Source organism: Molothrus ater, chromosome 27 (assembly GCF_012460135.2).
Source record: "Molothrus ater isolate BHLD 08-10-18 breed brown headed cowbird chromosome 27, BPBGC_Mater_1.1, whole genome shotgun sequence".
Lineage (NCBI taxonomy): Eukaryota > Metazoa > Chordata > Aves > Passeriformes > Icteridae > Molothrus > Molothrus ater.
This window is the reverse complement of record NC_050504.2, coordinates 4,434,069-4,458,198: the sequence shown is the minus strand read 5'-3', so window position 1 is coordinate 4,458,198 and position 24,130 is coordinate 4,434,069. Positions and strand designations below refer to the sequence as shown.

Sequence of the window (24,130 nt, the reverse complement as noted above, 5' to 3'; positions counted from 1 at the left end):
GTTGGAAGGGCCCTTAAAGACCCCCCCAGTTTCACCCCTGCCATGGCAGGGACACCTCCCACTGTCCCAGGGCTGCTCCAAGTCCCGTCCAGCCTGGCCTTGGGCACTGCCAGGGATCCAGGGGCAGCCCCAGCTGCTCTGGGCACCCTGTGCCAGGGCCTGCCCACCCTCCCAGGGAGGACATAGCCCATCAAATCCTTCTCTCTATCAGTCTGAACCCAGTTCTCCTTGTCCTGCCATTACAGTTCCTGCTGAGGATCAGGTTATTTGTTTTACACCAGCTGATACTCCGTGGTTTTCCACCCAGATTGTCCACATCCTTCCAAAGCTGCAGCTTTCCAGCAGAGAAGCTTCACTCCTGTAAACAGCAGCTGCAGAACAGACTTAATTCTTGAATTTATTCATTTAATGTAAAATCATCAGTAAAGATATTCACAGAGACTCTCCAGGAGCTGCTCTGTTTCCAGTCAGCCCATTTCTTTGAAATGAACTTTACAAGGCCCAATTCTTTAACGCTGTCACGCAGCATCAACTAAGAAAAGGAAGTGTAATCCCTATTTTAGGGACTTAAGGGCATTGCGCAGAGAGACAGTGACTTGTTAGAAGTTACACAGGAAGTCTGGAGTAGACCTTTGGGATTTAGCTCTTGGCACCTTTTCCTAGTGTCTTAATCACCATGCCATCATCTTGTTTTCTATTGTGGTAGTATTTCCATTTTCTGAAGCATACCTGACTGAAAGAGCCCCTTTTCCTTGCTATCAGATGTACTATTTCTTCTTTCCTTCCTGCTTCCCTTCTTGTTTAGGTAGACACATCCTTCCTGGGGAGCAGAGCAGGCTCCAGGCTGAGCCTTGTCCCATGCCAAAACTTCCTTATTCTACATCTTGGACTCCAGAGCCACAGAAGGGAGTGAGGAGGAGAAACCCTGTAAACAGAACCGGAGAATCCTTCAATGCTTTGGGTTGGAAGGACCTTAAATCCCATCTTTGCCAGCCCTGCCATGGCAGGGACGCCTCTCACTGTCCCAGGGTGCTCCAAGCTCCATCAAGCCTGGCCTGACACTGCCAGGGATGGGGCATCCTCTCTTCAAAGGATGCATGAAAGGGTTCTGCACTGTCTTCAGCAGATGTAAGAATAATCTCATGAATCCCAGGCAGTTCTGTCTCTCCTAAAAACTCCTTGTTGTTCTCTCAGCTTTGAAAGCAAAGCGAATGGAACACTGTCATCATTTCCCAACTCTAGGACAGCATGGCAGGATAAATATGGGCCCAAATGCATCTCTCTCCCAGCAGAGACATGAATCATGTGAAACTCCTGTAAAACACACCTGCAAGAGCCTTTCCCAGCCGGGAGGAGCAGGTGGGCACCTGGACCTGTCCCGTGGCCCAGGGCTGGGCCTGGCTGCCAGCAGCATTCCAGCAGAGGGGGCTCTGAAGCTGCTGAAAAACCAGAAGCTGCTCTGCCTTTGGAATGGCAAAATTAGAGAAGGAAGGGGAGGAAGAAGATTAAAAATATTATATGAGCTGACAGTCTGGACTGTTTCTAAAACAGCACGAATGAAAAAGCTCAAAATTAAATGTGTCTTCCAGTCACAGGCCCCAGAATAATCTCAGTGGCCACTTTTTCTCTGCAGCTATTGCTGTGCATTGTGTTACCACAGAGGGTTTCTTTCAAGTATTTTCGAGCCCTTGCCTGATTGCTGATTAATTATGTGCTTTTCACTTACAGCTGGTATCAGAACCATGGTCACAGAGCAAGACAGCTGTGCCAGATGTTGGCTGGTCCATAATATTTACAAAAGGCAGAACCCCTCTCATCTTTTTTTCTACCTCCATTCCTCCTGTTTTGCCACGCTGACAGGCAACCTGCTTCACCCATTATCCACCACTCCACCACTTTTTGCACTGCTCCAATTTGCACAAGCTGCCTCCTTCCACCATAGTGGCAGCTGAGAAAGTTTCTCTGGAGCATCCCAAAGCACGAATCCACGGACCAAAATAATCTGTGAGGATGCAGATGCATTTCTAGGGTGAAAGACAAACAATTCTTAGAAAGAAAGTATTTTTTTCTGAGCAGGAGTTACTAACACAAAGTCCATATATAGCTTAAAAAATCACTGCAGCATCTTTGCAGGCAAAGATGTGGTCATGAAGCTTAATAAGCTTTTATTTCAAAGTACACAAAGAATTAGAAAGAAATCCAAGCATTTAGTTGAACTAGATTGAATCTAAATACTTAGGGAAGTCATCAGTCCTGCTTGCCAAGGCCCAAGGTACAAATTTCCAAGCTCTGCCACACTATTCTCCTCTTGGCCCCAGTTCCAGACACGACAGCAGTGACTGAGTGTGTGGAAAAAACACCCTTTAAGAGAGGTCACCCTGCCCAGGAGAGACTTACAGCTACACAAGTGCCCAATTGCTTTGTTTACACTTTGCCTATATTCAAAATCCCTCAGAGACTAATTATTTGAACTCAAAAAAAAAATCCCTCTTCCCCTCGTCTTAAAAACAAAAGCACACAGCAGATAATTCCCATTTTTTTGTGCAAGGAAGAAACAAATGTTGGAAAACATGAGCAGAAACAACACTGGGATGCACGGACCCTGCAGCAGATTTTTAAGGAAGCAAATATTTAATGTACAGCTGCATTAACCATTCTGTTGGGAGTTCTGTCGTGGCTGGGCTCCTAATAATGTATTTGGGGAAACTTGCAACTTAGGAGTAGCTGAAATGATCAAGTTTGGTTGGGTATTTGTAGGATGAGGGATCAATATACTTCACCAGCTTTGCAGAGGCAAGGCAAAGCAATCAGCCTCCTCTTACAGCAACCAAGTCCACACAGAAGGAAGGAAGGGTCTTTGTGGTTCCCTGCTCCTCCCAGGTTTTCACTCATCACACAGGAAACTGCAGTCAATCTACAAATGTTCCATTTTTATTACAAAGTATGAAAGGCAGAAAATACTGTACCTAATACACAGGAGGCCGAAACTTAGAAAGAAGGTTAAAAAATCTGAATAAAACTACATAGGAAGCAGGAAATAGCATAAAAGGATGCAACATTCCACTTTCAAGCGAGTTCAGAAAATTGCCTTAAAATTTACAGTTTCAACAATATGGTTCCATGACTCAGGTGTTAAAATCCATTGTAACAAACCCTTTTATATTTTCTCCATAAAAATAAAGGAATATAGGGACACTGCAGTTATCCATGTCAACAATATATGTCTGTTGAATAGCAGGATACTGGGACTCCTCTAGGACAGAATAGTAGCGAAGTTGCAGGTGGAGAAAAGGACAGAAGTAAAATTACTATTGCTTTAACATACTCTAGTGAGAACAAGAAGTCAGGAATCTCATATGGATGTTTGTACAATCATGCTACAAAGATTACACCTTCAGGAAATTACCACAACAGGACCGTGAATGGGAAGAGCAGAAGGGAAAACACACCTAAAAGTAGAATCTCCTACTCGGCTACTGGTAACAAAAACGCTTCGGCGCAATGGATTTAAATTACATTTTACACTGCTAGCAAACCCAAGGGTTAAAAAAAGGCTATTTTTAAATAGTAGATTTCGTAATTCCTATTTCCCAAGTTGTCAAAAAAAGCAACAGATCTTTTTCCAGCTGCACTGGGACTCTGTCCTGCTCTGGTTCTTGCCTTTCTGCCTTGCTAAGATCCCACAGACCCACCCTCAGCACTAAGAGGGGCTGGAGTTGCATTTGTTGCCCATGGAAAGCAAACTCCAAGGAATGGGAGCTGGACCACAGGTTTACAGCTGCACATGGCCACAGTATTTTGTCATTAAGTAGCTTTTTTCTCCTTAATTTTCTTAGATTTCCTATAAAGAAACCAGCTTGATGGAAGCCACTGAGATAATTTTTTTATGACTGTGGAAATTCTTGCTTGATGCTGAGTATCAGAGGCTGCACAAAAGGCCACTGAGGTCCTTGGCAGACACACTTGTCACCTGAAACAGGCAGCAGCAACTCTCACAAGTCCCTTTGCACCTGGTGTCTGCCATGAATCACCAGATGAGCCTTCAGTGACTGGTATTTAGCTGCATTTCTAATTACTGTTCTTTTTACTGCTGGTGAAAGGTGCTGATTGGAACTTCTGGAGATCCCTTCCAGAAAACAAATCGAGTCAGGGGCATCCTAAACTCTCCTCAATACCCTCAAGAACGAAACATTTCTGACTCTTCTTGGGTAAGCAGGGGAAGTACAGCTGCATCAGAAAGTGCTCTTTAAGTGCCACATACAATTAATTCCCTGGACTCCCTGCAAAGATCAAGAGAAACTGGGGCAGAGCTGACAGTGACTTGCTCATTGCTTTCCATGTCCACAGAACAGCAGGTACAGGCTTGCTGTGAGAGCAGAAAGCAGGAAACACACGTTGGAGAGAATTTGTGTTACCTGACAGGATAACTGGGCATTTGAGGTGGTGGAACCACTTTGCTACCAGCAGTGGGAAAACTCAGCCCTTGAGTACTTGGATGGGACTGGAACTGTGCAGCCTGCTGAGCCCTGAGCTTGGCTGTGCTGCTGTCCACTCTTCCCAGTGTGTCTGGAAAGGGTTAAAACACCACTAACCAGCGGGTCAGTTCAATGGCTCAGGCTGTGTGAATTCCCAGGCAGCAGCTGCAGTTTCTCTCTCACAAAATTCAAGTTATCCAAAGACTTCAGGCACATCCCTACACAACCAACCCAGCACTGTCATCATCGTGCTCTGATGGTAAAGAAGAGGATTCCCAAACACCACGAAGTTCCTAAACAAAAAGGACTCTCTGGGGGACATGCAGCAGCACATCCCTTGGGTTGCCCTTACAGGACAGTGTCAGTCTCAGAACATGAAGCTTCAGTTTAACATTTACAGCCTTGTCAAGTGCTCATATTTTTGGCTTTCAGTAAAAACAAGTGAGGGTCCACGACATCCCCAGTTTAGGATTTTGGTGACAGTCGTTATTTAACATTTTCTACACAACACAAATACCTACCCTACAAGGAAAAGACCACTCTCCTCCTAATCTTACCAAAAATATACTTGTTAAAGTGCCATCTGCAAGAGAACAAAATGGACACACTCAGCTCCTTATTCTCATTGACAACAAGCACGAGAACATCTGTGAATTCCTCACCTGGTCCCTGGCAGGCTGTGATCTACAGACTGAGGCAGCTTCTCATTGCACCACGAGGCAAAAATAGAGCTTTTCACTATTATCCAGAACATTCAGTAGAGTAATTACTGCTGAGTTTTGAAAGGATCATTAACTTTGACTTATGAGAGGCAATGCCTCCCCCGTTAAATACATTTCAAGGTTCCATAAGAAACAACCTGTTTTAGCAGTCTCCTTTCATATTATTTGAAACCACTGTGTTTTCTTTCTAAATAGATTGTCAAAGCACTCAAATCCTTGCCTTTTAAATCCCTGCACACACAAGTACAATTCCCACAGATGCAAGCTACCATGGCCCTCCTCATTGAGACAGTTCACAGAGCTGGCACACTACACACTAAATCAACATTCAACTTGTTAACTGCAGGTTTTTCACCACCCTAACAAATCTTACATCATCAACAGCTCCTGGCTGAGAGCCAGCAGGTTGCCCACATAATAGTAGGAATCTGTGGAAAGCTTGGTTTAAACAGAACATAACAACCAAACAATAGTTTAGTCTCTTGAATTAATCAACTGGAGAAGTGATACAGAACTTCCTAACTCGGAATGATTTCTGTCCCAGAACCAGGCTGGCCTCTACCAACAACAGCACATGCTTTTCTGCTTTGCTCACCTCACCTGTGTTCACTCTTCCCTTAATGTTACTTTCTACTCAAAAAACATGAGGTATTTGCAAGCAGTTGTTCTGCATCCTCTGCTTGTGCAGTAAGCACCAAATAACAGAAATTGAGTATCAAAGTATTTATTTCCATGAGCTTTGGGAAAAAATAATGCTTATGGGGGCTTCACACCCTACGTAATTGAGTGTCAAACAGGGGAATTATGATAATCTGTATATTTCAATTCACAGGCCCCAGGGACAAGTGTCAGGGTTTGTTTTATCTTGCACACAAACAAACACCAAGCAGAGCATTCCCTCCCTGGCACTGGGTCAGCAGCTGCTGGCAAAAGGGCACAAAAGTCTTTCCCTTCCTTTTCTATATAGAAGTGCCATTTGCACTACAGAACATCTCACCCATGAGGATTTTCATGTCTTTTCACTCATTAACCTTTCAAGTGACATCTTTGAAGTTATTTTAAGTATTATTTCCCTGTGCCAAAACAGTCTCTAGTGATTTTAAATGTAATTTCTTGTGAAGAATGACAATGGATTATGCCCAAAGCAATATGCTGTAGATCCAGAAGGTATCCCAACTGGCTAAAAAAACAACAGGATATAGGCTTTATTTAGAATCCACTGGAGTCTCCAAGATTCCTTCACTTGCCTTTGATGCATTTGGAATAAGTACACAATTTCACAAACAGACTTCCATCGGTTTCATGGATGCAAGAACTGACACTGGGTCCTCTTTAGGTCCCTAACAGGACTGATTTCCAACAGAAGCAGAATCTACCTGGCTATTCAGACCATGAGTTCCTTTATACAGGCTCTCATTATCTTAGCACTCATCTTTGACTCATGCCATCTGTACAGGAATAAGCTTTGAAGCAAAAAGGGGACATGGAAAGCACGAACATTGCAGGTAGTTCCCTCTCAGTAACAGCACCTCTTGCCTGCCATTAGTAATTAAACAGAGCATGACAAGCCTGTGAACGTATTTCAGATGACTCCTAAAGCTGTGAATGCCATTAGCCACTCCTGCTAAGAAAACCCCAATTTTTGCTTCATCCTATGTAAGTTTTTTCCAGTTTCAGATGAAGTGCTATTGCAGAAAGTGATGGTTTGGCTAACACTGCTCTGACATCTAGCTAAAGCCTGCCTGTGGAACACACTACTCTCAGTAGTGCTGCTAATAAGAAAAATTGACCTTCAAGTCAAATCAAGCTTTGTCAGAAATCCCACAACTGAACACACTGACAAAACAGCAGCTTGCACAGTGTTGGTCTCCTGCTTCTCTGCTATCAAAAGGAATGATGGAATACAGCTGCCCCTAATGAATTCCTATCAAATTCCTGAGGCAATGCTTTTCTGAGCTCCACGGTGAGAAGCAGCCTGCAGAAGAGTATTTCTCTATGTCCAGAATGACAAAACTTTGCAGATTCTGTTCTGTATTTGACAGTGTTCTCAGTGTCAGCTTCAGTGTTCCACAGCAACTGCTTTCCCAACTTGCCTTTCCTGCATAAACTGACAAGATGCAAGTTTGCCAGTGTCCTGCTATTTATAATCTGCCTCCAGTTGCAGGTGAATACTCATTAGGTGGAAAGAATTTTGATGGTTTCTGACATTTACATAGAAACTGGGCTGCACACCTTCCAGAGCACTTCTGGCTGTCATGTCTTCATCAGGGAACTGCAGAGCCTTCAGCACAGGACCTGTGTTACAGTAAGACTCCAACAAGGATTTTTATCTTGCCTAATGCATTCAGCTTTCATTGAACAGTATTATTGCAGAGTGATCACTATTCCAAACAGAAGCCCTCTGGCACATCCCCCAAAGTCAGGAGGATGACAAATGCCAAACCTTGGCCTCAATGGCACAGGTTCTTTCCTTCCAGATCCACCTTTGTGCATCACATTAGGGAGTAACTTCTTTCAAAAAAACAGCTTTCTTTTGGATAGCAGAGCAGTTTTTCTGACTTGTCTTGTTCATTCAACAAGACCTGGCAGTATAAAGCAAATACACTTCACAAAAAGATTGCTTTTTTGCTCCCTTCAAGACCTCCTAGGAACACAGGCCAAACACTACCTCTGAAGTACAGCCTGACCACAAAATCTTGCTCACATTATTTGCCAATCAAGCAAGCTACAAAGTGTGAAACCATTTTATTTTGATTTAGATAAGGTAAGTCTTCCAAGGGGAATAATTTGGAAGTGTCAATCCCAAGCCCATTACAAATACATTTCTTCAGGAATTGTTTACCTCCTGGGAGCTCACGTCATGCACAGATCTTCTTTCTCAACCTATCACTGCTCTGTTTGCTAACACGACTGCAGGATACACACAAACTCAGTTAGAATTTAAAAATAAGACCTACCATAGTAACAACTGCCTTGAGCATCAGAAAAGTGTAAAGAAATTGTGCAACAAGTACTTGTACTTCACAGCACCAGAAAATTCTGCCCAGGTCACCAGATGCAGGGAGCCAAGGCAACAGTTGATTCTGGCAGGCCTTTACTGCCAGGGAGCTGCAGTGTTACTGTGGTTTGTATCCATGAACAGGTCCTGCTTTGGACATATGGAAGTGGATCACATATCAAAAGTAAGAATTAGGGAGAAAAACCTTACTCAATAGAAAGTTAGCCCAATATATAAAAACCATACAAACGTTTAAACAGTTTAGAGGCAGCAACAACAGAAATGATAAAGATTCCTGCCAAGGTGGCCGTTAACATCACTGTCTTTTTCCCCCCACCTTGTTTTGCACCTGCATCTATTAAACTGGTGGATGTGCTGCCTCAGCTGGCTGACAAACACATGGACATATGCAGCAACTTAAAAGCCTGCAAGCTTATTAATACAGTCAACAAACAAATATACAGAACTTTTACTGAGGGGAAAAAAGGAATTTCACAAGAAAACCAGAACCCAGAAGTTCCAAGAGGCTCAGCACGTCTCTGCATTTTAGAGTTCTTGAGAGACAGGAGACCCCTGCCATCCATTCTTGTAACAGTTTCTTGTAACAGCAGATGCAAAGCAACAACAGATACTGGCCACTTGACTGGTGGTGTTCTTACTTTAGAGGGGAGGGGGGAGGACACAGCCCTGCCTCACTGTGCACCAAGCTGCAAAGTTAGACTCTGAGGATCTCCAGGCAGTTGTTGTAGCAGATGGCTATCCAGTCTGGCTGGGTGGATGCCCACTGTACATTGTTGATCTCTCCCTCGGCTGTGTAGGCCAGGATGGGGTCCTCAATGGCACGAGGCATCTGCTGGATGTCCCAGATGAGAGCCTGGTGATCATCCGCTGCACACAGACAACAAATGCAGGTACAGTCAGTGAAACAGCATCTCCACATGTGCCCACTACAGGCCTAGAGCCTGAGAGCCAGCTAAGACATGGCTGGTCCAGTCCTGATCCATATTCAAGCCAGACACAGCAACACCATTATGCTCTAACAAAACAAACTTGGATCATGATACATTATCCAAGACAGAGCTGATAAATGAATGACCAGTGGAACCCATAAACAGCAGAAAACATTTAAGAACTGCATTACAAAAAAACTAAGGAGCATTAAAATAACAGGAGGTTAGCCAGAGCTGATGCACAGTTTGGGCACTGGTCTCATCACTCCAGTAGGTGTCTATTTCTGTAACATTTTGGGAAAGTCACCTAATAAAGAGCTTCTAAATTGCAAGTATTCTTCAGCAAAAGGCAGGCAGAGAATTACATATACTTAAGGATGAAGAGGATTTTGCAAATGCAGTAGAGGACTCCAAGATTCCCCTGGAGGTCACACTTACCTGCTGTACAGATGTGGCAGGAAGAGTGAGGTGCCCAGGCAATTCCATTTACACATGCTCTGTGGTTGTTTAACCTGGCAACAGGGGTGCAGGGAACTCTGACATCTAGAATCACAACCTTCAGAAAAAAACCAAAAAACCCAGCTACATTAATAAAGTGCATTTTTTAAAATTAATTTATTCCAAATACAAGATATTTTGAGGTAAGGCTATAAACATGGCTCTTTCCTAAAGGATGTGGTAGGCAAGTAAGCCCTGCTCCTAAAGAACAGCTTCCAGCTGGTCAGTGTGCCATGTGTCTCAAAAGAAGTCAGACTTCACAGGGGTCTTGTGAGTTAGGCCACAGTGGCAAACAAACTGTGCTTCCCTGAAGCAGCCTTGGTAACAAACCAAAGCTGGACTGGGAAAGAACAAAGTGACTCAAAGATATTAGGTGAAAATTATTGCCCAGCTGCTCACAGACTCCTCTTAAAAATCAGCTGAAATATATACAAGCCATAAAGCTCAAGTTTATAACGCCAAAGTCACTTCTTTAACTCCTCAGTGCACTAAGAACTGGTCCTTAATCATACTTCAGGTACTGATGCTGCCCCTTACCATAAATCCCGGGGTGTAAATTAGTGTCAGGCCACCTGCCCCAGAACACAAACCACCATCAGCAGCCAGGGGAGAGGAGCTGCTGCCTCACCTCCATGCCATCCATGGCCATCGTGGCCAGATAGTTGGGGTCCTGCTTGTTCCAGCAGAGGCGCAGCAGCGGGTGGTGCTGGGGGTCCTCGTAGATGATGGTGCTGTGCTCCAGGTGCCGCAGGTCGAACATCCTGACCGAGCCGTCGGCGCCCACCGAGGCGAACATGTCCCTGCCGCCGCCCGCGCGGCTGAAGGCGATGTCGTACACCTGTGGGCACAGCACGGCACAGCTGACACCTGGCATGGCACAGCATGGCACAGCTGACACCTGGCACGGCACAGCTGACACCTGGCACGGCACAGCACGGCACAGCTGACACCTGGCATGGCACAGGACAGTTCAGCACAGCTGACACCTGGCACGGCACAGCTGACACCTGGCACGGCACAGCATGGCACAGCTGACACCTGGCACGGCACAGCACGGCACAGCTGACACCTGGCACAATACAGTACTGCACAGCTGACACCTGGCACGGCACAGCATGGCACAGCTGACACCTGGCACAATACAGTACAGTACAGCTGACACCTGGCACGGCACAGCATGGCACAGCTGACACCTGGCACAGCACAGCTGACACCTGGCATGGCACAGCATGGCACAGCTGACACCTGGCACGGCACAGCATAGCTGACACCTGGCATGGCACAGCATGGCACAGCTGACACCTGGCACAATACAGTACAGCACAGCTGACACCTGGCATGGCACAGCATGGCACAGCTGACACCTGGCATGGCACAGGACAGTTCAGCACAGCTGACACCTGGCACAGTACAGCTGACACCTGGCATGGCACAGCATGGCACAGCTGACACCTGGCACAATACAGTACAGTACAGCTGACACCTGGCACGGCACAGCTGACACCTGGCACGGCACAGCACAGTACAGCTGACACCTGGCATGGCACAGCACAGCACAGTACAGCTGACACCTCACACAGCACAGCACAGTACAGCTGACACCTGGCATGGCACAGCACAGCACAGTACAGCTGACACCTCACACAGCACAGTACACCTGGCATGGCATGGCACAGCACAGTACGGTGCAGTACAGCTGACACCTGGCACAGCACAGCACAGTACAGCTGACACCTGGCATGGCACAGCTGACACCTGGCACAGCACAGCTGACACCTGGCATGGCACAGCTGACACCTGGCACGGCACAGCACAGTACAGCTGACACCTCACACAGCACAGTACACCTGGCACAGCATGGCACAGCACAGTACGGTGCAGTACAGCTGACACCTGGCACGGCACAGCACAGTACAGCTGACACCTGGCACAGTACAGCTGACACCTCACACAGCACAGTACACCTGGCACAGCATGGCACAGCACAGTACGGTGCAGTACAGCTGACACCTGGCACAGCACAGCACAGTACAGCTGACACCTGGCATGGCACAGCTGACACCTGGCACAGCACAGCTGACACCTGGCATGGCACAGCTGACACCTGGCATGGCACAGCTGACACCTGGCACGGCACAGCACAGCTGACACATGGCATGGCACAGCTGACACCCGGCACAGCACAGCACAGTACAGCTGACACCTCACACAGCACAGTACACCTGGCACGGCATGGCACAGTACAGTACGGTGCAGTACAGCTGACACCTGGCACAGCACAGCACAGTACAGCTGACACCTGGCATGGCACAGCTGACACCTGGCACGGCACAGCACAGCACAGCTGACACCTGGCATGGCACAGCTGACACCCGGCACAACACAGCACTGTGGTGGTGTTTGCAGGGGACTTAGGATGAGGGAAAAGATGAGAATGTTGACTCTATGTTTCAGAAGGTTTGATTTATTATTTTATGATATATATTATATTAAATCTATACTAAAAGAATAGAAGAAAGGATTTCATCAGAAGGCTGGCTAAGAATAGAAAAGGAATGATAACAAAGGCTTGTGACTGACCGAGACAGTCCAGACAGCTGGACTGTGATTGGCCATTAATTAGAAACAACTACATGAGACCAATCACAGCTCCACCTGTTGTATTCTACAGCAGCAGATAATCATTGTTTACATTTTGTTCTTGAGGCTTCTCAGCTTCTTAGGAGAAAAAATTCTTAAGGAAAGGATTTTTCATAAAAGATGTCTGTGACACAGCACAGCTGACACCTGGTACATCATGGCACAAAAAAATTGTGTAAGTTGTGCAACAAGTACTTGTACTTCACAGCACCAGAAAATTCTGCCCAGGTCACCAGATACAGGGAGCCAAGGCAACAGTTGATCCTGGCAGGCCTTTACTGCCAGGGAGCTGCAGTGTTACTGTGGTTTGTATCCATGAACAGGTCCTGCTCTGGACAGCTGACACCCGGCACAGCCCCCCAGTGCTGCATTCTCCCTGCAACTGCTCAGCTATTGTATTTGCAGGGAATGCCTCCATGAAATTAGCAATGATGAATTTGATTTTGTGTTTTTAGAAGGTTAATTTAGTACTTTGTAATACTATATTATATTAAAGAATACTATACTAAAGAATACAGAATGGATGCTTACTGAATGCTAAAAAGATAATAATGAAAACTTGTGACTCTGAAAAGTCTTTTTATCTTTTATTATTTATTTATTTTATCTTTTATTATTATTATTTATCATTATTATCTTTTTAGCACCCTCAACACAGTTTGGCCCTGATTGGTCAATGAGTCAAAACAACTCACACCAGAATGCAATGGAACAATCACCTGTGGGTAAACAATCTCCAAACACATTCCACATGAGCAAAACACAGGAGAAGCAAATGAGATAAGAATTGTTTTCCTTTTCTCTGAGGTTTCTCAGCTTCCCAGGAGAAAAATCCTGGGCAAAGAGATTTTTTCAGAGAATGTGAATGCCACACTCAGCCACTCGCCAAAAAGAGGTGTTTATTGCCTTTGATATGAAGTTGATTTAAAATCTAATTTGATATTTTAGCTAATTTTGCTACAATATTCAGAAGCACAATCTGTTAAAACAAGCATGTTCTTAAGTCAAGAGTCTATGATGAGTAAAAAGAATTGTTTTGATAGCCAGCAGTATTTAGGTACTCAAAACTGTATAATTTTAGAAAAACTGTATACAAACTTACATAAATGATCTTTTTGAACCATTAAATTGTTCAAGAAAAAAAAAAAAAGTTCTGTTCCTTTTCTAGTGCTTTTAGAAGATGCAATGTAAACAATCAAACCCCCCATTCACCTCTTTGTCATGTGCAATAAGCTGGGTCTTCACGTGGCCAGACACCAAATTTACTCTTCCCAGAACCTGTCCTGTCTCCAGACCCCAAATAGTGCAGGTTGTGTCAATACTAGAGGTACCTGAAACAAAACCACTTCTATTAGCAAAATTAATATTGTCACAAATGATTTAATTGCTTCCTGGGTTAATGTAACATCCCCCAACATCTACAGATCAAAATAGCCACGAGAACAGCATAGAACCGAAATCAGGAATGTCAAACAGGCAGCAGTCTTCCATGCATTTAAATGACCCAAACCTTTTAACTGCAGAAATAGCCTTCCACACAGGAATCAAGTGTAAATAGCTCATGTCTGCTTCAATCTATTCCAAAGCCTGATGCAACTCTGAGATCAGCTTTCCCATCCTGTACATCTCTTGTGTGTGCCAAACCCCAAATTCAATCAGTGTTTTGATGGTGTGCTATTATTAATTGATTGCTGATGTGGGCTGAAGGTGGGGTTAGCAGTAAAGCTCTTAAGAGATGAGACATGTAACACACAAAAAAATAAATAATGTAGTAAATAATTACTAGGACATATTATCACTGTTAATCTCTGGGCAAATCCCCCTGACATAAATGGCTGTTCCCTTCTGGGAAACAAACCCCTGCATCAGTCATCCTGGATTCACAATTTTTCCTGGAGGCTATAATTAAACCTTAAGTGTTCAGCCCCCTCCTCCAACTGAATCAAGGACTCTTGGCTCTCCTCCTCCTGCTGAAATGGCTTCACAAAACACACAGCTCAGTGCACAGTTTCAAATCCACCCCAGAACACCCTGAAATAAGTCACAGAGCTGATGGGCATCCTTACTCAGAACTGCAGCAACAGCTCACCAGCCCTGAAGGCCAAGACTCCCTATCCCCAAATGTCCCTAGTCCAACCTGAGTGACCACTCTGCACTGAACAGGGCACCTTTCAATGAAAAAAAATAGCCCCCATGAGATGATTGTTTTCATGTTTTAATGTAAAACAACAGCAGTTTCTACAATGCAGTCTGTGGTTAATTATCAGATTAACCAGTGGACATGCAGTGACACAACAGCAGTTACAGCCCAGACTTTATCAGATTCGATTAAAAAGTGTGCCAAAACCATAACATTTTGTCAGTCTCACCTAACAGGTAAGGATCCACTTCATTCCAGTCAAATGATGTCAGTGGAGCACAGAAATCCGAGTTCTTGTTGTTGTTCAGCAAACACTCCAGCCGGGTCTCAGTTTCACCCACCTTCAGAGAAAATGAAACATCTGACTTCAAAAGCAACATCACCTGACTGTTCCCCTGGCACAAAACATTAGGAGTTAATCCCAGGTTTCTTTCCTCTCAGCTTTACATCCTAAAGCTCTGGAAAACACAGCCACCGGCTCCATTTTCAATAAGCTGATTAAAACAGCAATTGCCATGATAATTCTGCTTCTCTTATAGTCCTCAAACAGTCACATTATTGCAGTCAAGAAAATCTTGTGTTGAGTGAAAAAGAGATCAATATATAACAGAATTCAGTTTTCATGGTTCATCTTTTCCTAGGGAGGATTTACTCACCCTCCACACTCGCAGGTAGTCACCACTGGTGGCCAACAGGTCTGGGTAGACTCCCTTGGTGTCTGGGATCCACATCAGCTTTGTGGTGGGGTAGGGGTGATCAAAGGTGTTCCTGCAAATGAATTCTGAGCTCTCTTCGTCCAAACCAACAAGTTGCACCTGTGAGAAACCATTTTTAAAAGAAAGCATTTAATCAAAATACTCATTTCTAATGACAGCATTAAGACTGAGGGTGTTTCAGGACATTTTCTGTCACCTCAAGGACGACACAAAAGGATCATCATGTCAATGAAATGAGGAATCATTAAGTGCTGCTGGGGCATATAAGTAAAGAGAATATCCATAATCATACAGTGCTTTGATTTGAAGAGATGATCCCAAATGAACTGAAATCCAATGCTGAAGGATTAAAGACCACCCTTCTCTTTTCCACATCACAGAGCCCAGTTTAAATCACACACTTAAACTGCACAAACATTATTCCAATTCATCCTTAACTGAACTGATGCTGACAATGTCATCTTCAGAGAGCAAAACAAGCTGCAGTTTGCATAACTGAAGTGAATTTCATGGAATTCTTGGCCACAACCTTGCAGACTGTGATGGATCATGTCAGGCAGCTGGCAAGCTTTTTCAGCACCACATGACCCAAAATGTTCTGTCACAAGTGCATGAAAAACTCATCAATGAATCACATCAGAGAGGAAGAAAGTAAACCAGAATTCAAACTTAAAATATTGGGGAGCTAAAACGGTTACGTAATTCAAATGTGTGAACAGACCAAGAAAGCAGGTCTGCTGAGAGATTCTAGGTAACTGAATCCCAAATTAGAATTTTTGCACCTTGATGTGTCAGGGGGAAGGGCTAAACTTGCCCCATTGTGAGAATGATGCAAAACAGAGCAAACAAGAAACTATCTCCACACAGCCTGGCCATGACAGCACCTGAAGGAATTCTTGAAGTCCCAGACATGATGTTATTAGAAAAATATTGACATGTCAGAAAGTGCACAGAGAACAAAGGGTGCTGGGAGGACTTGTTTAACCTGCAGTGACTACAGGACCCAAACAGGATGAAAGTCCCACTGTGTGAAATGCTGCTCAAACACAAACATTATGGGGACGACTCACTGCAATTGGTTTGTAAGCTGCTCACAGTAGGAATTTCCTAGTACTTTCCACATAGCAGCTTCCTCCTGGGAATAGTAGTTTAATGGACTTTTTCTAAGATATTTATCTGAAAAAATCCTAAATTTATGCTTATCCTGGGATAAGCAATTTGTCTAATCAACTACACATTTCAGCTAGATGGGAAATTTATCATATTTTTCCCTCATAGCAGAAAACCAACAAACGCTTCTGTGGATCTTAAAATCTAATTAATTTGCGGTTTTATGAGCTCATTTAGAGATTTTCTTAAATGCAGAGCCTTGCCCCCCCTCAATGAGAAGCTCCATCCTTTCCATCTCATAACAAACACTAAAAGATGCAGCCAAGTATGCTTCCAAAAACTGAAATACAGCCTGTCTTGCCCTCTCTTTATTACAACTGCTCCTTACTATCCTTCACACCCTAGTATAAATCAGTCAAAAATCTCCCAGACTTCCAAAGTGATTGACAAATAGCTTTCTAACTCCTTTAGGGATCAGGAGTACTAAGCAGATTTTACAAAGGAAGCACATTGTCCTTGGTGATAGAAAATCTTATGGCAAGGTTAGGAACAGAAGACAAATGACCTCTATCATTTCTCCTTTGCTTATGGTGTTTTCCACTCAACGTGAATGTATTAATCCTACACAAAGCAATCAACATCCTGATCGCCAGAAAAGCAAATCTCAAACAGCAAAATATCCCCTTTCACTGGTGTTCATGTAAATATTCCTGCACTGCATATTCCCATTTAACCCCTCCTCAGACCTTAAGATGAAGCAATTCAGCATCTCTGATCTTTGACATGTTTAGGTGCAGGCTGGGTTAGGGAACAGAAATTGTTATTATCACCACCTCAGGTGCCTGCCCAGCCCTCAGAGCTGGAGCAGCTGCCAGGGGGAGCAGGAGGAAAGCTGGAGAAGCTCTGCTCTTCCAAGCTCTGCAAATTCAGAGCCGGGACTCTTCTCTCAGGACTTGACCACACAGAGTCATTACAGAACCCCTCCACTCATCCTCTCGAGGGGATGGAAGGTGGAATTCTTTCTAGGAGGCTGATTATATCAGAGCCCTGTCTCTCCCCTCTGCAAGGGAGGCAAGAATGCTGCTGCACAAAGGAGTGCCTCAGGTCCAGCCCAGGTAAGACTGGAGTAATGCCTATGGGAAAGGAACTGTCAGTCTGGCTACAATTTGAACCATTCTACATCTCCCTCTAAGTCTTGCCAGTGAGAAAATGAGAATTGGTGTGTTCAGTCTCAACTGGTTTTGTGATTATGCCATGACATTAACTAGGAATGCTAAGTATTTATTTGTTGCTCCAACACTTGAAGATAGGAAAATCCACATCTAATTTTAGCATATTATAATCCAAGCACTTATCAACATAAAGCATAATTGCAACAGTGCATGTCAGTAAAGAATCACCTTTAATCAGCATTCCTTAGGATTTTTTTAGAATTTATCTCCAACTTGATACTAAAGAATCAGAACTAAATGATGCAGAATTTGGTAACAGCTTCTTTTTCTTATATGGTTGGAGGAACAGTGAAGTAAGTCCACAGTAGTTTGAAAACCCCCAAAACTTTAATCTAATTAGTAACTACCCAAAATGACATTTCACAATTATTTTAGGGTCATGTACAATCAGAAAGATGTCACTGCACCAATTAATCTCCAGCATTCAATCAATTTTTCTTTGCTAGATCTTACAGAACAAATGACCTTCTGGCAGAACGACTGCCCTGAAGCCTCTTTGTCTGAGGCACTGCTTGGGAGGAGGTGGAAATCTGGGGAGCACCTGGTCAGAACCTGTCCGTCTGCTCCAGTGCTGGGAGCGAGCTGTGCACACCACAACCTCTGCTGCCTCCTGAACTGGATTCCGCTTTTGTCTTGCAGGTAGATCCCAAAAATCAGCCTTTTCTGGTGTTTTCCACAGATATCTCCTGGTCCATGAAGCCACAGCCAGGAGCATGTGGAGCATTTTAAATAGCAAGACCTACGAACACTGCTCCCTCCCATTGTGACACTGATCCATGAGGGTTACAGCGGCTCACTGCTGCTTCCCAATCCAAGAAGTTTAGGAAACACCACCTCAAATTATTTAATTCCTCCATCCAGAGCAAGGCATCTGTCTTCTTGTAGCAGTGATTTTATCAGGGAAGGTGGACAAGCTGAAACAAAACTCGCTGGGGTTCAAACAGGTCTTGGCAAGCAGCTTCAGTCTGTGTGCCCCAGAGCCCATCATTAATGTGATGGCTGACAGGGTGAGCAGATTTGCCCTTTTACCTTCTCAGAGTACAGACTACAAAAATGTTTCCAAGTTGGTCTTTGAACAAACTGGAAGTTTTCAAGCTCAGGCCCTGCCTGTCCCCAGCAGCATTCCCAGAAGCACAACACTCTCCAGGAAAAGGACACAACTCTCACACAGGGCTCACACTGCCTGAACTACACAACGTGTTCAGCAAAGCCCAAATTGAGGATTGCTGTGAGGGCAGTGACCTAACCACCCTAAGAGATGTCACCCCTGCCACTCCCTGCCACCACACCCTTGCACAGAGCCAGTCAGTATTTTCCACAATCTCCATTAAACACCTTGACAAAGCTACGTGCCATAAACCAAGCTCTATGGGCAAACCTTCAGTTTCACAGAAATTTCAGGATGCTCTGTAACGTCATCCATCTTCTCATCTCTATTTCTATGTAATTCATTGTACCAGACCAGCACCTTGAAGGTTGTTCAGAAGTGACTGCACATGTGTTCTGAGAGATGAACGCAGTCTCTGTTACCGGTGTGACATTCTTCACTTACACTTTGCAGGGAAACACTGAAGACACAATCTCATGCCTCATTACACCCTTGTTCTCAGGGAAAAGTACTGAGGAATCAATACTGAGAGTGGTTTATATACTTATGGAAAAGTTATCAAACACAAGTCCTCCACAGCAAGAAAGTACAATGAGAACAGCACATTTCCAACAGTCTCAGACACCCTGTACATCACAGAATCGCAGGGGCAGGACTGGAGCTCAGCTCATCCAGTCCAATCCCCTTTTCCAGGCAGAGTAACCTGGATCAGGTAACACAGGAACACATCCAGGTGGGTTTGGAACGCCACCAGAAAGGGAGACTCCACAAGCTGCTTGACCAACCTGTTCCACTGCTCTGCCACCCTCCATGGAAAGAAGTTCTTCCTCAAATTGCGGTAGATTCTTTATATCTATATGCATATATATGTACAAACCTCAGTCCTGGCCACGAACTTTCCTTTGTATTGACCAAAAAGCCAGATAAGCCCAAGCCAGGAGACCTCGTTTTATTTCTACAGCAGCAGCATCCACACTCATCTCATACTCACACCTTTAGTTCCCAGCTCTTTACACCACAGAGAACTCACAGCACACGGTGCTTATGTGACTGAAGTCAACCCAGTCGTTAATGCCGACGATCGGAGGTCACGAGAATCCCTGCAGCAGCGTTATCCCAAAATCAGCAGCACCCAGGGCTCGTCAGAAGGAGACCAGCCCGACCCTGGTCCAGCGCCTGCACTTCGGGGGGCACCTGACGGCTCTGTTCAGCTGCCCCCCGCCCACCCAGCCCCGGGACGAGGCGGGCCAGCCCCCGTTTGCCCCAGTCCCTGCGCCCACCGCTGCCCACCTTGTTGTTGTACTCCTCCACGAAGCTCCCCAGCGCCAGGCGGAACCGCTTATCGGGCCGGACGCTCCAGTTCATGGCGTACACGGTCCAGGGCGCCTCATATTTGTAGATCTCCTTCCGCTTCCCGTGCAGCGACATGGCTGGGCCGGGGGGGCCGCGGGCCTGGCCCGGGGAGCGAGCGGACGGGTCCGGCTGCAGCGAGCGGGGAGGCGGGGCGGGCAGGGGGGAGGCTCAGCGCGGCCCCCGGGACGGGGAGCGGAGCAGGCACGGCACGGCACGGCCCCCTGGGCGTCGGGCAGCGGGGAAGGCTCGGCTCGGCTCTCGGAGCGGCGGGGGAAGCGCGGCTCGGCCCCCCGGGGGAACGGGGAGGCCCCGGCTCGGCCCCCGGTCCCGGCCCAGACCCGGCGGCGGCAGCGGCGCTGAGGCCGTTTGGGACTCGGCCTCTCACACAACGGGAACGGAAGCCACGCGGGGAGCCCCACCCACTGCACGCGGGTTGGATGCCTTGACTGTCATTTAGAGCGTCGGTTGCCTATTGGGTAATCTGCCTGTGCGCTCGGCCCGGTTCGGTTTTCTATTGGTCATTTTGCCCTTCACTCCAAACGGACGCTCGCGCTCTGGCTGGGGTAACCTACGGCTGCGCTTGGCCCCGTCCAGGAGGGCGGGCGCGCTCGTTGTCGACATCTTATTGGTTACCCGGGGTCGCAGTGACTGGAGGCGGGATCTTGAGCCCTTGTCGGTGATCGATTGGCTGGCAGTGATGTCAGTCACGCCAGCCCGAGGCGGGTGGGGCCACTTCAGGCTCTCGAGTGTGCCACGAGTTCGAATCCGGCCTCGGCCGAGTGGCGGACGGGCCCGGGTTTATCTCTAATTAACAAGAGGTTAATTATGGTGTTTATTTGACCTGACCACAGGTGGGCTCTGCCAGCCCCACACTCCTTGCATGAAGTAACCTGGGTTTGACCTTCTTGGGGCAAAGATGCCCGGGATGAATTCATGGATGCTCCCAACCAACACAGCCATAATTCACATTAGGTGCCAAAAACATCTTTATTAGCAAAGTGTACACTAAAACTCCGGAGAAAGAGCTGCTCACAGTTTGACTACTCTCGGAGGGAGCTCGATACATTACTTGAGCTGGCGGCCTAGGACTATCACAGCATCTACCCGAGCGAGCGGCGAGGCGGCAGCACTACGTGGGCTTCTCCTACGGCCTCTGCGGAGAGAAGGGTGGCAGGGGGAAGCACCTATGGAACCCTTATCAAAAGAGAGAGCCTGGGACGGGCGACTGGATACGGGGCTTTTCAGCTTTCTGGGATTGTGCTTTTGAATTTTGTGCTTTATGCCCAGGCCGGTGACGAGCTGGATTTACCTGGGGAGCCGTGGGATGCGTGTTGGGGTTTGCAAGGTGTGATCAGCCTCGCTGGAGAAGTCAGTGCTCTGGGACTCGTGCTGAAGCAGGCTGAGGTGGCAGGGGCTGTTGGCCCTTCACTTCTCAGTGGCAATCAAGTAGGACAAGCTTCTGTCCTTGTCCTGGGCTTGCCACCTGCAGTTTGCCCTGGACCACACCATGGAGATCTCACACTCCTCCTCTGGTGACCACCCTTCTGTGGGCTCTGCTGGGCTGAGCCTTGTCCCAACACAGTGGTCCCAGCTCCAGAGGTTTCCAGCACAGCAGCCTCGCAGCCCAGAGCCCTGGATTTGCTCTCCTCTGGTTGCTGTGGCTCTCTTGGCTTGTGCCCTTCTCGAGAAGAAGCCTTGGCAAGGAGGAGGTGGTGGGAACCACGTGGCCTAACCAGCTCGATGGTGGCTGTAAGAACTGTTCTAGGTTCGCTCTAATGTGCAAATGAAATCTACTCTATGGGAACCGCTGGAAAACGTTGACCTCGGAAGCCAGCCACTCTATCCTTCCTGTCACGGTGGCAGAAGATAGCTACAAATTATACCCCTGAGCCAATGGCATTGTCCAATGTCTTACCCTTGCAGTCAAAATCAACATCAACTGGCCGGGCTTGCAGTTGAGGTTCCTCTTGACTGGCCCCCACATCTCTAACTTGCAGGAAGCACGGGGTCGGAGAGGTGTCTCTGAATGTCCTGGTGCTCGGAAGATGCCTCCAAGTGCTCGGGGAGGGAAGGGAAACGAGAGCCCCTCGAGAGTCCCTGGGTGCTTGGTGCCCTTTGGTGGGGAGGCTCTGGGCTGGGGAGAGGTGGGGAGTGGTGCTCCTGCTCGGAGTAGACGGTCAGGGTTTTGTCAGATGACACAGACAGCTGCATCCCGCTTGACAAGGAGTCCCTGGATTTCAAGTGGAACTTTTCTACCTCTGTGTAGCTCGGGCTCTGGTGGGAAATGAGGAATTGTATGAGTTATGGTAAAAGCAAAATAAAGCAGCCACACTCTCTCCTCATCAGGCTCCAAGCCCCAAAATGTTATTTTTCACTTGAGGGAGCCTCAGAGCAGAGGAACCCACTTCTTTCCCTACTGATGGGGCAACCTGGCAGCATTGGGGATGGCAGCTGTGCCCCAAAACCAGTGATGCACTGGGCAGATCTGCTCCCAAGTCAAGACCCCGTGACTTTGCTGGGCCCAATGAGTGTTTGGCTATGCCTGGCCTGGAGAGAACTCGGGACTGGGACAGAAGGACCCTGGTGGGTGCTCAGCCAGCAGGGGTGCCCTTACCTGCTCCTGGGTGGGCAGCTCCTGGTCCTGCAGCGTTGCACAGGGGGCGAGCGGCTCCAGGCTCCGCGGGACGATGCCGTACATGGCCAGGCTCTGGGAGCTGGGCGAGATGGGGCTGTACGCGGGCGGCACTTGGGACAGCTGGCGCTGCAGGAGCTGCAGGATTACATGAATGTCTGACGACATCCTGGACTCCAGCCTGGGGACAGAGCAGCCAGAGAACCCTTTTGCATCCTGCAGCTGGGCAGGGGAGGCACTGGGAGGAGGTGCCAATCCCGCTACCCCAGGGCAGTGATGCTTTGCCTGCTGCTTGTTGAGGTTTTTAGAGAGCTTCAAACCAGCACTGCCAGAGAGAGAGATCAATCCTGCCATCTCTCTCCTGCCACACTCAATCATCCTCTGCCCAATTTTATGTGGAGCCAAACTGGGATCTGGAGCAGGGATTTGAAAAAAGCTAAAATTACCCTGGAGGGGGGAAAAAATTGCAATGGTTAGTTTTAATCTGGATCAATTCTCCAGGCCAGCTGCCTGTGCTGACAGATGGAGCAAGGCAGGTTAGTGCCAACCACTTTTAACTCAGGAACAGAAGAAAACAGAAAAGTACAAGTCTCTTCTTTCTGCCTTGTCCTTGAAGGGAACAATGCTGGCAGGAGTGGGCACAGCCCCACTTGCAGGACACAGTCACAGCATCACTGACAGAGTGGGCAGACCTGTCCCCCAGAGCTAGGATGGTGCACTGGAGAGACACCCAAACACAAGTGTGTGGTGAAATGAGCTCAACAAGGGCAAGCAGAACCCAAAGTGTCAGGGAGGTTCTGGGGGTGGTGACAGATGCCAAGGGTGGTGGCACAGCAGCAGATGAGGGGCTGGGCTGCAGTCAGGGTCAGGACTTGCCCTTTGAGAAGCCGCTGCATTTGCAAAGCACTCCCACCCCCTTCCCAGGAATGCAGTGTCCCAGAGGTTGCTGCACACAGAGCCCACTGCAGCCACCTCTAGAAAACAGAAAGTGATGGCCCAGAGTCCCCCAGGTCCTCTCCACCCCTGCCCACCTGCTGAGCTGGGCCTGCAGGAGCTCCAGCCTGGACTCGATGTGCCCTGGCCTGCAGTCGCCGTGCAGGGGCACGTCCTGCGAGCTGTGCACCAGCGAGATGTGCTGCAGGGGCTCTGCAGGGTGGGCTGCCTGCCGGTCCTCCCAGAAGCTGAACATGTTGGGAATATCCAGGGGAGTGGCTGGAAGGAGAGGAGACACCTCAGCACTTGTCCATGCATCCTCCAGCCCCACTGGAGATGCTTCGGATTCTGTCTGCTGACACACATGGAGAGCCATGACCAACACACATGGAGAGCCATCACCAACACATATGGAGAGCCATGACCAACACACATGGAGAGCCATCACCAACACACATGGAGAGCTATCCCCAACACACATGTGGAGCCACCACTGACATCATGGAGAGCCATCCCCAACACACATGGAGAGCCACCACCCTGACATACATGGAGAGCCATGACCAACACACATGGAGAGCCACCACCCACACACATGGAGAGCCATGACCAACACACATGGA

The 24,130-nt window shown here is 47.2% G+C and overlaps 2 protein-coding genes across 3 annotated transcripts in view; both read right to left on the bottom strand.

Annotated features, from left to right (window-relative positions):
* Positions 1-2,909: 2,909 nt before the first annotated feature.
* On the bottom strand, positions 2,910-20,317 carry DCAF7 (DDB1 and CUL4 associated factor 7). The gene is made up of 7 exons (XM_036399062.2): positions 19,880-20,317; positions 15,080-15,238; positions 14,653-14,764; positions 13,496-13,614; positions 10,272-10,481; positions 9,584-9,701; positions 2,910-9,083 (listed from the first exon to the last, which is right to left on the bottom strand). Exons 1-7 carry the CDS (start codon positions 20,015-20,017, stop codon positions 8,911-8,913), a joined length of 1,029 nt encoding a protein of 342 aa, XP_036254955.1. The 5' UTR covers positions 20,018-20,317; the 3' UTR covers positions 2,910-8,910.
* A 593-nt stretch (positions 20,318-20,910) lies between these two features.
* Positions 20,911-24,130, bottom strand: part of KCNH6 (potassium voltage-gated channel subfamily H member 6) — a 32,479-nt gene continuing 29,259 nt past the window's right edge. For both annotated transcript variants that reach the window (XM_036399007.1, XM_036399008.1), the window contains 3 exons: positions 23,606-23,786; positions 22,557-22,755; positions 20,911-22,216 (listed from right to left, as the gene is read on the bottom strand). In XM_036399007.1, the coding sequence (XP_036254900.1) occupies positions 21,929-22,216; positions 22,557-22,755; positions 23,606-23,786 (668 nt within the window). In that variant the 3' untranslated portion in view covers positions 20,911-21,928. The remainder of the gene's footprint in view (positions 22,217-22,556; positions 22,756-23,605; positions 23,787-24,130) is intronic.